Consider the following 15278-nt stretch of genomic DNA (forward strand, 5'->3'; position numbering starts at 1 on the left):
GCTGTCCCTTTTTTCAATTTCTCAGTGAAATTCCAAACTTTACATTTTATATATCATCTCTAAAGCCCCTTAGGTCCTTTCCCACTATTTATTTAACTTCAGTTAACCTAAGATCAATGTGTGGTTCTTAAGATGGAAAAATCAGCTTCAAACAAAATTAATGAAAATTATAAAGGTTTCCCAACTAAGACAAAAAGTTTTGTTGTTATTCAGTCATATCCAACCCTTCATGACCCCATTTGGGGATTTCTTGGCAAAAATACTGAAGTGGTTTGCTATTTCCTTCTCCAGATTATTTTACAGATGAGAAAACTGAGGCAAAAAAGGTTAAATTACTTGCCCAGGGTCACATAGCTAGTAAGAGTCTGAGACTAAATTTGAACCCGGTTCTTCCTAACTCCAAACCTGGCACTCAAACGATTGTGCCACCTAGCTGCCCCAAGACAAAAAGTAGGAATGTCTACATTCCAATACTTTAAAGTTAAGCATAGACTACAGTGCTGAAAAAAAGTCCCTTTTCCCCAAACTCTTCTTACCTGTTGTTTGTCCATCACCACCTATTTCTACTTTTAGAATATGCAAGGAGGCACCAAAGTTTGGCTAGGGAAAAGAATTAACAGTATTAATAATGTCCTTTATTGTATCATGCTCAAAGTACTTTAAGAAACGTTATTACTTAAATTTTATAGGTATGGCAAACAAGACAAAACTTAAAGCAAGGCAGAATTTAAATTTATACCCACTTTTATAACAGTCAATTCCAAGTAGCAAAAAAAAAGCATCACTTTCAAAATTTAAGGTTCCCAAACAGCTCTTAACACAACCATTAAATGTCTCTTTTAACATTACCTTAAATAAATAATCCAGTATTTCAGAACGATATGGCTCAGGGTAATTGACCAGAAGTCGAGAGGTTGCCTAAAAAGAGAGATTTCAAAGAAAAAAATAAGCATTTAAAACTTTAAAAAACAATTAAAGCCACCTAACCAGATACCCAACTTGCCCATATTTAACCATATGTTAGAAGTAGAAATGGATTCAGTTTAAAATAGTGACACACTGACCACATTAGAATTGGGAGAGCAAAGAGGAAGAGTCTAGAGTGGCATGTACACTAGTCAGCTAGAAAATGAAGTTAATCAACTTCAGTCCAGGCTCAAAAAAATTTAAATAAAAATAAACATCAATGAGAAAGTTATTGTTCTAGCAAATAAAGTTTCTTGGAGACTGCTGGTGTGACGCACTATTTTCTTAAGTCTTTTTAGAATATTATAAGCATTATCAAGTGAGACTATTTCATCTAGTTCAACTGATATCAGATATTCTACACTTAACTTGAAGACATCCAGAAAGCATAAATCTACTAGCTCCTCAGAAAAATCCCAGGTACTTCTGTCCTGCTCTACATGCCCTTGCTTTGTTCTTTTAATGTCTTTTTAAAATTTGAAATTGATTAATGAAATCCTTGTACATCATTGATGAGTTCATCACATAATTCTTGCTTTTCCAGAACTATTTGTATCTCTTTGTTTCTTCAGAATTTCACTCTGTCCCTTCTAAACTGATACACATTCTAGAATTTTGGGCCAGAAGATCCTCCAAGTCTTTTCTTTGAATCTTTTGAAATCATCCTTCTCAAAAAGAGGGTGTATATATGGCAAACATTCAATAGCTCTCCTCTCCTCTTCTCAAATTCTAAGATGCAGTAGTGCCTTCTGTCCAGGGTTCCCTTCAACAACCAATAACTTCAGGTTAGTAAGATTCATCTCTAGGATAAAAGTCCTCTTAGTTGGTCCCTTTTCTGTTAAATAATGCTTATTTCATTAAGGTGAGTAAAAAAAAAAATTATTAGCCACTATATTTGGACAGACAGAACTCTTAGCAGGTGCCTGGATAGGTGAAATCTTCCTTCACTGATACAATATGTCTGTGGTCTAGGCTTATTATTTGTTTACCAAAGATCATTCTGTCCAGCTACTCTGTACCACACCAATGATAATAGTGCTTATTTCTGTGATGCTTACTGCAAATACTTTCCACCATGCTTCCCCACTCTAGTGCCTAGATTTTCCCCACACAAATATATATACTTAAAATGCAATGCTACTCTCAACATGACTAGTGGTCAAAGAAATAAAAATTCTCAAAAAGAAGAATTGAAAACTATTAACAATCACATGAAAGAATACTCGGTTCCCCAACTGAAAAATGGTCAAAGGATATGAACAGGCAGTTTTCAGAGGAAGAAATTAAAGATATCTATAGTCATATGAAAAAATGCTCTAAATCACTACTGATTAGAGAGATGCAAATCAAAATAACTCTGAGGTACCACATCACACATATCAGATTGGCAAACATGACAGAACAGGAAGATAATAAATGTTGGAGAGGATGTGGGAGAGTTGGAACACTAATTCCTTGTTGGTGGAGCTGTGAGCTGATCCAACCATTCTGGAGAGCAATTTGGAACTATGCCCAAAGGGCTACAAAAATATGAATACCCTTTGACCCAGGAATATCGCTTCTAGGACTGTATCCCCAAGAGATCATAAAAATGTGAAAGGGTCCCACACATACAAAAATATTTATAGCAGCACTCTTTGTGGTGGCCAAAAACTGGAAATCAAGGTGATGCCCATCAACTGGGTAATGGCTGAATAAATTATGGTATATGAATGTAACGGCATACTATTGTGCTGTAAGAAATGATGAAAAGGAAGAACCATGAGAACTTTGTGCACAGCAACAACCACAGTGTGCAAGAGTTTTTTTCTGGTAGACTTGGAACTTCACTGCAATGCAAGGATTTAAAAAAATTCCCAATGATCTTTTAAGGCAAAATCTCTTCCATATCCAGAGAAAGAATTATGGAATTCAATCGCAGAATGTAGCAGATCATTTTTTTATGTGTGTATTACATTTTGGTTTGTTATATGATTTCTCCCATTCATTATAATTCTTCTACACAGCATGACTATAGTGAAAATGTATTTAATAGGAATGTATATTTAGAACCTATATAAAATTGTATGCCATCTCGAGGAGGGAGGGGAGAAGGAGAAGGAAGGGAAGGGCAACAAAAATCTAAGTTATATGGTAGTGATTGTAGAACACTAAAAATAAATAAAATTAATTAAAAATAAAAAAAAGAATACCCCATATCACCAATAGTAAGAGAAAGTGTACATCAAAACAACTCTGAGGTTATACCTCACTCCCAGCAAATTGGCTAAGATAACAAAAAATAGAAAACAATCAATGTCGGAGTGGTTTTAAGACAAGAACACTAATACATTATTGGTGGGACTATGAATTAGCACAAACATTTTGAAAAGCAATTTTGAATCATGCAAACAAAGTGAGGAAATAAAATATCCACACACTTTGACACAGAGATTCTACTACTAGGCGTATACTCCAAGGAAATGACTGAATTAAAAAACTCCATAAATAACACTTATTGCAGCAGTTTTGTATTACAGAAAGAACAGAAAACAAAACAGATGCCCACTGGATGGAGAAAGACTGAACAAACAGTAGCGCATGAATGTAATGGAATATTACTGTGCTATAACAAAAACCCAAATATAATGAAATCAGAGAAGCATGGAAACTTAAATGAACTGAAGCAGAGCCAAGTAGAGCCAAGAAAACAGTATACAGAATGACAACAAAGAATAACCACAAACCACAAAAACCACAAAAGAAAATGAATTTGCAACAATCCCAAAGCTGAAACATAGTCCCAAAGAAGAGATATGAGTGTGAAAGATTTCTCCAAAGCACTAATAATAATAAAAATACAAATCAAAACTATACTGAAGTTTTACCACATGCCTCACTTTCCTCAAATAGAAAATGAGCTGGAGAAGGAAATGGCACATCCCTCCATTATCTTTGCCAAGAAATCCCCCAATGGGATCACCACGAGTTGAACACAACTGAACAATTATAATAGGTGGGTCTAGTCTGAGCCCCTCTCTAAAATGGAGCTTCTAATAAATATCCATGACTATGTTTATTTGTTATAAGGACTTTGTTCTGTCTTCTTCAACAGAGGTGAAGAGGTTGGAGGAAGAAAGTGTGGAATTTTCTTTCACTGAAAATATTAAATGTTAAAAGACAAGATAACCTTTTATTTCAAAGAATACACACACACACACACACACATACACACACACACACAAAATAGTAGCACATTCCATTTTGCTGATCTTGTTTCCTTTTGAAAACCATTCTCTTCCTGAATTCCATTCTAGGGAAAGGTCTTAGTCTAGTAATTTTTCTAGGAGGTCACATCTGCCTTCTGGCTTTAGGCTCTCTAGTTCGACTGGCTTATTAGAAATGTTTGTCCATCTGAGAAAAGAAATGAGGACAAGAGATGTAGTGCTAAAATCCTGTTAGGTTCTGTGTCCTAACAATTTTTTGGCATCTCTGTTGCTACTTATTTTCTGTAGCTACCTTAACAAAGTCCTTTCCCTTTGATTTAAAAGCCCTTTTGAAAAGATTTGCAAGACATCAGGCAAATACATTCTTACTAGCCTTTGCTACGGTACGTAACTCAAAAAAGAAGTCTGTTATTTTTATGCGTTAAGCTATTGGTCAGAAATCGAAATCCTACTCTTGGATACCATCTTTTTTAACCAGTTACTCATTTCCCAAGTCTACCTCTGTCTACTAAAGCCTTTGCATTCAATCCGCAACAAGAGCCTTGTACCTCTAAAGTCTTCAAGTTCTTGCCCAAGACTTTAATGTATTTAACACTTCCAGAAGTATAATTATGCCCATATGAATCACTAGATTTGTGTAAAATAAATAGTAAGCAGATCTCTCTGGTAATCACAGCAGTATTCCTCAGCATATTACTTGTCTTTCTCCACTGGAAGACAAGCTACTTGAAGGCAGGAAGTACATTTCTTTTTGCCTGTATTTATATCCCCATTCTTCAATTGATACTATATACACATTAGCTATTATTACTATCATCATTATTAATTTGATGAGTTATTTCTATGCTTCTTTAATTTGTTTACAATTTAACTCTCCCTATCTAACTGGAGCTTATCTAGGTACACAGCATGAAATGTTAGGCTGCACCTAACTTCTATAAGACTGCTTTCAGGTTTTCCTAGCAGTTTTTTTCATCTAGTGAATTCTTGCCTCAGTCTCTGGATCTTTTGGGTTATCAATAAACAAGGCTACTGTGCTCCTTTGCTTCCATGTCATTTATTCCACTGATCAACCTCTCCATCATCAACTTAATAGTGACTGTTTTGAAGCCCTCCCACTTTTTTGCACTATTTCCCTAGAAATTCTTGACCTTTTGTTAATCCAGATGAATTTCATGATTATACTTTCAAGTAATTGTCTTGTAGTTTGATTTATATGCACTAAATAATTCAAGAAAAGTAGGTAGTATGGTTTCTAAAATTATTTTGATTCAGTCTACTCATTAACAGTGAACATGTGCAATGAATATCTTCTGAAAATTATTGTTCAAACTTGTTACCTGACATCACTTGTAAATCCATATTATTACTCAGAACACAAGCAGCTCCTTCTTCCTAAAATCAAGCATACAATCCTCCTCTGGCTTTCAAAGCCTTTCAAAACTTGACCCTTCCACCTCACTCCTCCGTACTACTTTGCAATATTCCTAGACATTATACCCCACCATTCTTCTAGGAGTCTGGACAGTGTGTCTGGATACTTCCTTAGAGGGGAGGGAAAATGGTCCTTTGGGCCCAGCAGCTCTTAACTGTCAGATGTACATGCTGACTGCCCCCACATTTGAGTGCAAACTTCCTGAAGACAAGGAACTGTACGTTTCTACCAGTAGCCATAGCGCACAGCATACTGTCAGGCACAGGACCGGCATAATACAGGCTTGCTTGATCCCTGCTCCAGGCCTGAACGTGTCAAGTGAGTCTCCGTGCCAAGCACTACACTAAACCCTGGGATCCAAAGAAAGGCCAAGAAAAGGTACCACTGGGATTCCCCCACCTGCACATCTTCACTGACCGCTCCCCGTGCATCCCTGCCTTTTGGCTTCTCGGTTTCCTTCAGTTCCCAAGAAGTCTTTTCAGATCTCCCTTCCCTCCTGGGTAATCTCCACTTCGTTCCGTATTTCGCTTGTCTGCCTGTAGTTACTTGGGCATTGCCTTCTCCCTCCCCGGCCCTTGGGCTGTGAGCTCCAGGAGGGCAGGGATTGCCTGTGGCTTTTCCGTGCGGACTGCCTTCTTCTTCCTCCCCACGTCCGCGAGCTCCCGGGGGAGGGACTATCTAGGCAGCCTTCCTTTCGGTATCCCCAAGCGTCTAAGACACGCGGGGCGAATAAATGCTTCCTGGGGCTCACATCTGTACCGTTTTTAAAGTGAGCACCTCCTCTCCCCACACAGACACATCCCTGGGGGGCGGGGCGACTATTATCGCCTTTTACAGGCTGAGGGAAATGCGAGGTCAGGGAGGCTCCCACGTCTAAGGGTCGCACACGCACAGCAGGGAGGGACCAGCTCGGCACCCGAGTCCTCCTCTCCGCAGAGACCGCAGCGAAGGATGCGTGCACGCCTCCGGCTATGACGGACCTCGACCTGGACCTAGACCTAGAGCGGGGCGGGCGGGAGGAAGACCACCACGAGTCTCCGCCGGCCGCTCCCCCGCGCCCTCCCTCCCCGCCGCCGCCCAGAGCTCTCGGACCAGCGAGCTCAGCCTGGTCCCGGCGGCCCCCGGGCCGCTTACCCCGCCGCCGCTCAGCCCGCCGATGCCGTCCAACACCGGCCCGAGCCCAGGGACATCATCCAGGACGTAGGAGGAGGCGCTGGGGTCCCGGGGCTGCACGCGGCTGTGGAGTCGCAAGGTCGACACCCGCGCGGGGTAACTGGGCAGCGGAAGCAGCCCCACCAGCAGCAGCAGAAGGAACCGGCCCTCCGGCCCTCGGAGGCTGGTCCGGACCGGGCGAGCCTCCATCTCTCACCGGGATAAAGCCGGCAACATCCGAGCACGCTAGCTCCCGGCCATTACGTTAGTCACGTGACTCCGCCTCCAGGATCACCTGACCAGAAGAAGGCGGTAGAAGAAAGCTAGAACCCGGGACGTTGTCTGACGAAGCTGACGCCTTGTTGGTGGAGGGTAATCGTGGGGAGAGGCCGGAGATGCGGAGCCCCAGGCGTGCAGGGTGGAAAGGGAGATGCGTAGGTACCTAGATACATAGAGGGGTGACAGAATTAGGAAGATAATTAGGTATTAGGATTGAGAGACGGAATTACAAAGATAATTAGGTAGAAGGATTAATAGGCAAAGATAGAATTCTGAAGATAATTAAGTAGAAGGATTAATAGGGAGATAGATAGATAGACACAGAATTATGAAGATAATTAGGTAGAAAAATTAGTAGGTAGATGGATGGAAAGGGCTTTAAATCAGTTGTACAACAAGGCTGAGAGGACGAACTATGACAGAAATAGCTGGACTTTTGAGGCACTTTTTTTCACCCTTTGTTTTGTTTCGTCTGTTTGCCTTGCTTTGGATCCCCAGGACTTAGTATGGTGTTTGGCACAGAGTAGTTGATGAATAAATATCAGTTGACCTGCTGACTTGACACTTCCAGAATTGAAGCAGGAATCAAACAATTAATCAATAAGTATTTATTATGTGCCAGATACTGTGCTATGTACTAGGGCTACTAGGAAAAAACGACAACACCCAGCCCTCCAGGAGCTTACATTGAAATGTGGAGGAAATCCAAGGGCACAGTGACAATGAGGGGCTGCTGGGCCCAAGGGGGCATTTTCCCTGTCCACTAAGAAAGGATCCAAACACACTGTCCGGACTGGGTTTTTGTCCTGAGGGATCCTGCTCACCCAGAAGGATCAGACTCCTTTTCCCCACATTCTTTGGCCCTTATATTCCCACTCCAACCTCAGGAAAAAGTTTCCTAAAGGTTAAGTTTGGCACATGCTTAGCGTCCCCAAAGGGATCTGTAGAAAGCTACCCAATATTCAGTATGAATCAGGTACAAAATATAATTTATTTGATTCACACAAAAGAAGTGCTAAACACAAGTTTCTCCCAAGTTCCCGCTGACAGAAAGTTTTAACTACAGCTATGACAGGAGATTGGGACTTAAGCATCAGAACATGGATGTTGACCTGAAAACTTTGTTAAGAAAAGGCAACATGGCTAAATGCATACATTTTATGATTTAATTAATTAATTCCCCATAAAGAAAACAGTTACATAATGCATTATGGAGCCAGAAATGTTCTGGCTACCCAGTGCAGAAATCTTCTGGCTTATATACATTTTGCCGTGAGAAAGGAACTCTCCTAGTTGAACAAATCATAAATTTAGTGAGACAAGACAATTAACAAAGTAATGTTGGTCAGGCCTTGGGATTCCAGCTGGGTAAACATATGTCTCCGTGATAAAGAAGGAAATCCCACCACTAGTTAAGTGGCAGGCTTCCTGCCCTAAACAGATAACTGACATAGGAAAGGGTAAACAAAGTTCAATAGAAATTACGACCTAGGTTAAAGGTCTCCTAAGGAGTGTAGAGTCAGCCTTGGCTGGCTTTTGCTGACATAGGCAAAGGCATTCTCTGAGTTTTACTTCAGAGAGAACAAAGAGATTATTCCAAAATTTTATATTAAACATTATCATGGAGTAGTTTGCAGGACTGTTTAATAGGCAATATTATATTTCACCTTTGTTCTACACTGTCCAAGCAGTTCCCTCTAGGTCTTTGTCTTCTGGAAAGTGAAGCCAACACTTGCTCTTTCCTGTGTTGTGTCTAAGGTTTCTTCTTTTAACTCTGAAAAATAAATGACTAAAGAGACATGGGAGTTATACACCAACTGTTAAGACTGAAAGTACCAAAGAGCTCACAGAGGTTATAAGCAAAAAGCTTTCTTTACTATTGAAGAGAAATTAGACACCTATGCTAGGATTAACTCTGGGATCTAGAGACCCAAGACATTGAGGGTAAGGCTTGATGCATTTAGTTGTGCTAGACAAAGAATCAAGCAGGGAGCTATAATCACAACAGTGAGATAAAAGCAACAATGAGGCAAGTTTGCCTAGGAAGAGAAAGTCTGTTCATAACAGGGCTTTGGAACTAGAATGTAGTTCCTGCAGGTGTGTGTCCAAATTCAAGAACCACGTGGGGCTGTTTGAATCAGTTCTTTGATTTAGCTTCAGCTGAGTTCATCCAAAGGGTGAATACAAAGGACTGTTTTTATGCCAAGTTCTGGGCACGGCTTGCTTGCTGGGCCTTACCTCTGGAAAATAATGTTTCTCCTCATAGGAAGAAAAGAGAGAGTATTGAAGTTCAAAATAAATTAATAATTTGAAAAAAATATATCTCCTTAAAAAAAAGGAGTGAAAAGAGAGGAATGGTCTTGGCATGGGGGTCCTGACACTTCTAGGACTTCCATAACTGATATATCTATCTTAAGCTTATTGTTTAGTAACCTATACTCAATAAAGGAAAAACAAAGAAGAAAAGGTAGCCAGGGTTCCCAAGGACTAAATTCGATCCATCTACTATACACTTGCTCTGGCTACTTCATGAGGTTAGTTTCAATGCAACTGGGTTTAGAGGAAGGGCAATCATTCCCCCCACTCCCAGATAGGAGCACTACTTGCCACCTGGAGCTTTGAAGGAAGAAGAGTAATAGGGGTGGTATCACTCCTTTTTTAAGGATCCACTGTCATTGACTCTTCCTTTTCAGTGGCTAGTAAGGGGATTGCTTGTCAGCTTTTCCAAAGCCGTAGAGTCTTTGGCACAGCCAGAATCCGTTGGAGGTTTTGTCACCTACAAGGAATCCAAGCTCTAAACTAGCACAGGTAGGTAGTGTGAGAGATGATCTCTGAGGATCTCTCCCAGGAGTGAAGCCTCTTCAAGGGGTTAATTGTTTCTTTTTTTATTGAAACATTTGCAGCAGGTTGACCTTATAGAGGAAATGTTTCACCATATTCTGTACTCTCCCAAGACTACCCCCTTCACTTTCCCAGACTGCCCTCTGCATTTTCCCAGCCTTTCAACCCCTTGGTTTTAGATACATAGCAGGGAGAAATAACACCTCCCCCGCTTCTTTTTTATAGGGTTAACGTGTGAACTATTGGTTTTTTGTTCTCTGTTGCTGGGGTAGATTGTCGAAAATAGATTGTACCCTCAGGGCTTACACCAATGAGCCCTGAGGAAGGTGGCTAGGGAGGGAGGATTGAGGTTAGGGCCTAAATAATCTGCTGAGCTAAACACAGCTCTGCTCTCTCTTCAGTTGGTGCCATCTTTGGGGCACTCTGAGGGAGCCTTTTTTCGAGAAAGTCAATAAACAAACTATTCTTTTTGCTAATATCTCTGAGTCTTTGATTCATTGATAAGGGTCTCTGTACCCCACACAGTAATTGGTCAGAAACAGGTAGGGCAGTTCTGCTCATGCCTTGTTATAGATACACATAGGAAGCAAATACAAAGTGACCTGAGAAGGGAAAGCACTAGCAGCTAAGGAACCAGGTAAGACCTTGTACATAAGGTGACACTTGAACTGAATCTTGAAGGAAGTTAGGGATTCCAAGAGGTGGATATGAGGAGAGAACATCCTAGAAATGAGAGACAGTCAATGTAAAGGCACAGAGATGGAGATGGAATGTTGTTTGTTTAAGTAACAATAAAACCAATACTGCTAGACCTTAGAGTATGTGACAAGAGGAGAATAACGTATAACAAAACTAGAAAAGTGAAGAGACCTTTAAATGCCAGAGTAGTTTATATTTGGTCCTGGAGGTGATAGAGAGCCACTAGAGTTTGTTGAGTTGGGTGTAGGGGGGAGTTTTGGGGGGAGTAGATGATATGATCAGATCTGTGTTTCAGAAAAAATAATTTTGGCAGTTATGTAAGATCAATTAGCAAACTATTACAAGAATCTAGGTAAGATACGATGAAAACCTGAACTAAGATTGAAACTGTATGAATGAAGAGGATGGATGAAAAAGATGTAGGTTAGAAACAATAAGATTTAACAACTAACAATGTTATGGGGTAAGGGAGAGTAAGGAGTCAAGGTTTCAAACTAGGATGACTAGAAGGATGGTAGTACCCTCAACATAAGTAGGAAAATTCAAAATAAGAGTAAATTTCAAAAGGGAGATAATAATTTGTTTTAGACATATTGAATCTGAGATGTCTGCAGGATATTCAGTTCAAAATATCTAATAGGCAGTTCATAAAATGGAACTGAGCTCAGGAGACAGACTAAGGATCTGAACAGAGATGATGAAATAAGAATCTGTATCTAGAATGAAGCATTTGAAGTGAGTCAAGGGAAATGAATAGAAAAGAAGTGTCAGTAAGGTAGTGGGGAAAAACAGAAATAAAAAACAGGCCTCTGGAGTCAAGTGACATGGGTTTGAATCCACCTCTGCTTAGGTGTAACTGTGGGTCAGTTTCCCTCTTTGAATCTCTTTCCTAGTCTGAGAAATGTAAGGTTAAGTTATCTACTCTGTAAGGTCCCTTCTTATTCTAAATCTGGGATGTCATCTTATGTTCCCCCCCAGAAGGTTCCCATTTACTTAAGCTCCCCAAATATCTTAGATTTGACAAGATGTTTTAAAACATTTTATGTTCTTAGTAATTTATCTTCTGACATGATCATTCGGCTGAAACTGTCATAGTTACTAGTTATCTTTTAATCACCAAATCAAATGACTTTTTCTCAATCTTTGACATTCCTGAAGTATTTGAGATTATTGACCATTCTCTTTTTCTAGATACTCTTTGTTCTCTGGGTTCTTGAGACACTGCTCTTTCTTGGTTTTTCTCCTACCCATCTGAATGCTTCTTGCAAGTCTTCTTTTCAGATTTTTTACCTATATCACATCCCCTGACTATGTGTAACCCAAGGCTATCTGAGCCTTCTTATCATCTCTCTATACATTCACTTGCTGACTGTATTAGCTCCCACAAGTTCAATTATCATCACTACATTATCTTTATATTATCATTTGTCTATACTATTCTATTTTGAATCTTTCTTGATATTATGTGTCCTATTTTGGTTATTTGCCTGATGCCACAGGCTTGGATTCTAAGTTCCCAAACGAGGAGAACCTATCTCTAGCTGAGTAAACCCAGAGATGCCTTCACTCTAAGAAATCCATGAGTCCTTTTCAGTGTAAGATTAACTATATCTATGCACTTATCCTATTCCTAAATTTCTGTCCATTTCCAGCTTTCTAAGGACATCTACTGGGGTCTTCTTCTCCTTCCTTGGTTGTCTTTCCCCCATGATACAAATTTAACTCAGCTAGGTGGCACAGTTGATAGAGTATTAGGCCTATAATGAGGAAGACTCGTCTTCTTGAGTTCAAATCTGGTCTCAGACACTTACTAGCTGTGTGACTCTAGGGAAGTCACTTAACCTTATTTGTCTCAATTCCCTCATCTGTCAAATAGACTAAAGAGGGAAATGGCAAACCACTCTAGGATGTCTGCCAAGAAAACCTCAAAATGGGGTCACATAGAGTTGTACATGACTGAAAATAACTGAACAGCAACAAAATGATATAAACCCAGAGCTTACTGGTCTGTATTCTTTTCTAGTCTATAGTCTAAGTAATTAACTGTCTTAATACCTTCTGTTTCTCTTATAAAAAATCATTTTCAAGAACTTCACATAGTACATGACAATCCATAAGATAATGTAGTTGGAGTGATGAAGAAAGATGATGAGGAGAAAATGAACGGTACCTCACAACTTACAAGAAATAAGGAAGTTGAAACCAAATACCCAAAGCTTCTTACCAGTGTATGTCACCATCTGACACATCATCTTTGATGTTGTCTACATAATAAACACTATATTTGGGGGGGTAAATGAATGAATAAAGGAGCAATCAGCATGCTTAACTTGGAGCATGTTGCTGAAATGGCAAGAATAAACAAACATAACATCTTGGGCAACAAAAAGATAAATTCTTCCCTAGAGGCTACCCCTAATACCCCTAATAGTTCATTTAAATAGCAATTGTTTAGATGTGATAAGTCAGAAAAAAATAGTTCTATTATTATTACAAACTTTCAATCTATATTGTGAACATTTCTTGAGCATTCAAAGTATTTTAGAACATTAGACAACATGTACATCAAGTACTAATATTCAAATAAATTCTGAGAAAGTTACAAAAATGATAGTAGGCATTTCCATTGCCCCCAAATGAGAAAATGTATAAAAGAAAAAATGTTCAGATTACCTATCATTTTTCCTTTTGCTGCTTCAGGAGATGTCAGACTCTAATAGAAAAAGTAAGATTCAGTGATGAGTTGTGTTTTGCAGTTCTCAAAATTAAAATGAGTCAGAATGAGGGGAGTTTTCCCTAAGTTCAAGCATGTTTTCATTCCAATGATGTTTTTGTCATTACAAACATCCTCAAGTTGTCAGGCAGTCAACAGATATTTTTTAAACACTTACTACATACCAGCTGCTGTGCTGAGAGCTCTGGGATTAAAAAGATAGTGTTTTAAAAATTTTTAAAAAAAGATAAAAACATGTTTCCTGGCCTCTGAGCTCACATTATAAGAGGACAAAGAACATGCAAACAACCACACGCATGTAAGACATATACTGAGTAACTTGCCTCTCAGAAGTAATCTCAAAAGGAAAGTCCTCTTGTGGAAAATGGGATTCCAGATGAGTCTTAAAGGAAACCAGGGAAGCTAAAGAAAAATAATCTTTATTTAGAAACTCCTGTTAACAAAACCTGCTTTAATATCCTCCATCGATTCCTAAGTTGTAAGAAATATTAGAGTCTCAAAGACTGTACTAGTGGAACATAAGCTCTGAAACAAAGCTTCGAGGGTAAGAGGGGTTGGGTTGTACATAACTATCCAAGGTCATATAGCCAATAAGTTTTTGAGACAGGATTTGAATTCAGATCTTCTTGACTCCAAATCCAGTGCCCTAACTACTGTAGCACCTAGTCCGCCTCATAAAGTCCAGCTGAACACTAGTGAGAGGCTTAGATAGGTGATTCACAAATCAAAGGTTCAGTGTCAAGCAATAGAATATTGAGCCAGATAATGAGAAGCACAGTTTGCCACAATTTTAAAAGTTGGCCAAGCATGACTGGACTTCATCTTCCAGGTTCCTCTAAATTCCTTTTATCTCAAGAGCTCCTGACACTATTGATATTTAAGCCCATTTTGGTTCCAGATACAAGTGAGGCAGACCTTAATTACTATATGATGACCACAAAACAATATGACATAAAAGGCCCCTTTGCTCTTTTACCCCACGATGTTTACACATAATGTTTGTTTTGTACCTTAGACTCTGGGCTCTGTTTGCCTGATTCCTCTCCATTTATGTAGGATGACCAAGACAACCATGTCTCCATTCCAATTCTGACTGTACTACTGACTTTCTCCCCCTTTACCTTCCTGCCGCTTACCACCCCAGTTCCCCTTTCCAACTTCGTTTTAAATGTTGTCTTCTCCTACTCTAACAAAATCATAGTACACGTAGTAGTGAAGGGAACTGGAGAGAAGAGATCATCTAACCATAGTGTCAAACTCAAATAGAAACTGGAGCACTATCATAAAGATCCCCCAAAGGCCATGTATTGACTTGGGAACCCAAATGATAACATCTGTATTTTATTGTATTTTGTTTAATATTTCTCAATTACATTTTAATCTGGCTCAGCACTAGTGTTGAGAACTGAATGTAGCTGGGAGCATGAGTTTAACACCTTTGACCTAATCCAAATCCTTCTTTTTATAGATGAGAACTGAGGTCTTGGGAGATGAAATGATTTTCTCTGTCTCAGACATCTGGAATTGAAGCCTAGGTCTTCCAACTCTAACTGTAATGCTTATTTCCCTACACTGACTGCATAATTCTCACTTATACCTCTGGCTCTGTTGACACCAGGGAACTCCTGTTTTGACCCTAATATAAGATTCTGATTACTCTTTCAAGTCACAGTTTTAACAATACCACTCCCCTACCTAGGTCTAATCTTTCTCTCTGGGACTATTAACTGCCCTTAAACACCATCATTGGAGTCAGCTCCCCACTAGCAGCCGTCATCATAATCATCCAATTAATCAATCAATCAGTAAACATTTATTAAACCTCTTCCTTTTGTTGAACTAGTCAGTCAGTAAACATTTATTAAGAGCCTACTGGATGCCAACCACTATGCTAAGCACTGGGGATACACAAAATGGCAAAAGACAGTACCTGTCCACAAGAAGCTCACAATTTAATAGAGGAGAT

General features: G+C 39.5%; 1 protein-coding gene across 2 annotated transcripts in view; it reads right to left on the minus strand.

The window, feature by feature from the left end:
• GALC (galactosylceramidase) overlaps nt 1-7194 on the minus strand; it is a 62985-nt gene extending 55791 nt beyond the window's left edge. The window contains exons 1-3 of one of the 2 annotated variants that reach the window (XM_072623371.1): nt 6742-7194; nt 850-918; nt 537-600 (exon numbers count right to left, since the gene is read on the minus strand). In XM_072623371.1, the coding sequence (XP_072479472.1) occupies nt 537-600; nt 850-918; nt 6742-6969 (361 nt within the window). In that variant the 5' untranslated portion in view covers nt 6970-7194. Of the gene's footprint in view, nt 1-536; nt 601-849; nt 919-6006; nt 6248-6741 lie in introns of those variants that run through there. The other variant, XM_072623372.1, reaches the window with a different exon arrangement.
• Between the last annotated feature and the right edge of the window lie 8084 nt (nt 7195-15278).

This window comes from Notamacropus eugenii, chromosome 7 (assembly GCF_028372415.1).
Source record: "Notamacropus eugenii isolate mMacEug1 chromosome 7, mMacEug1.pri_v2, whole genome shotgun sequence".
Taxonomy (NCBI): domain Eukaryota; kingdom Metazoa; phylum Chordata; class Mammalia; order Diprotodontia; family Macropodidae; genus Notamacropus; species Notamacropus eugenii.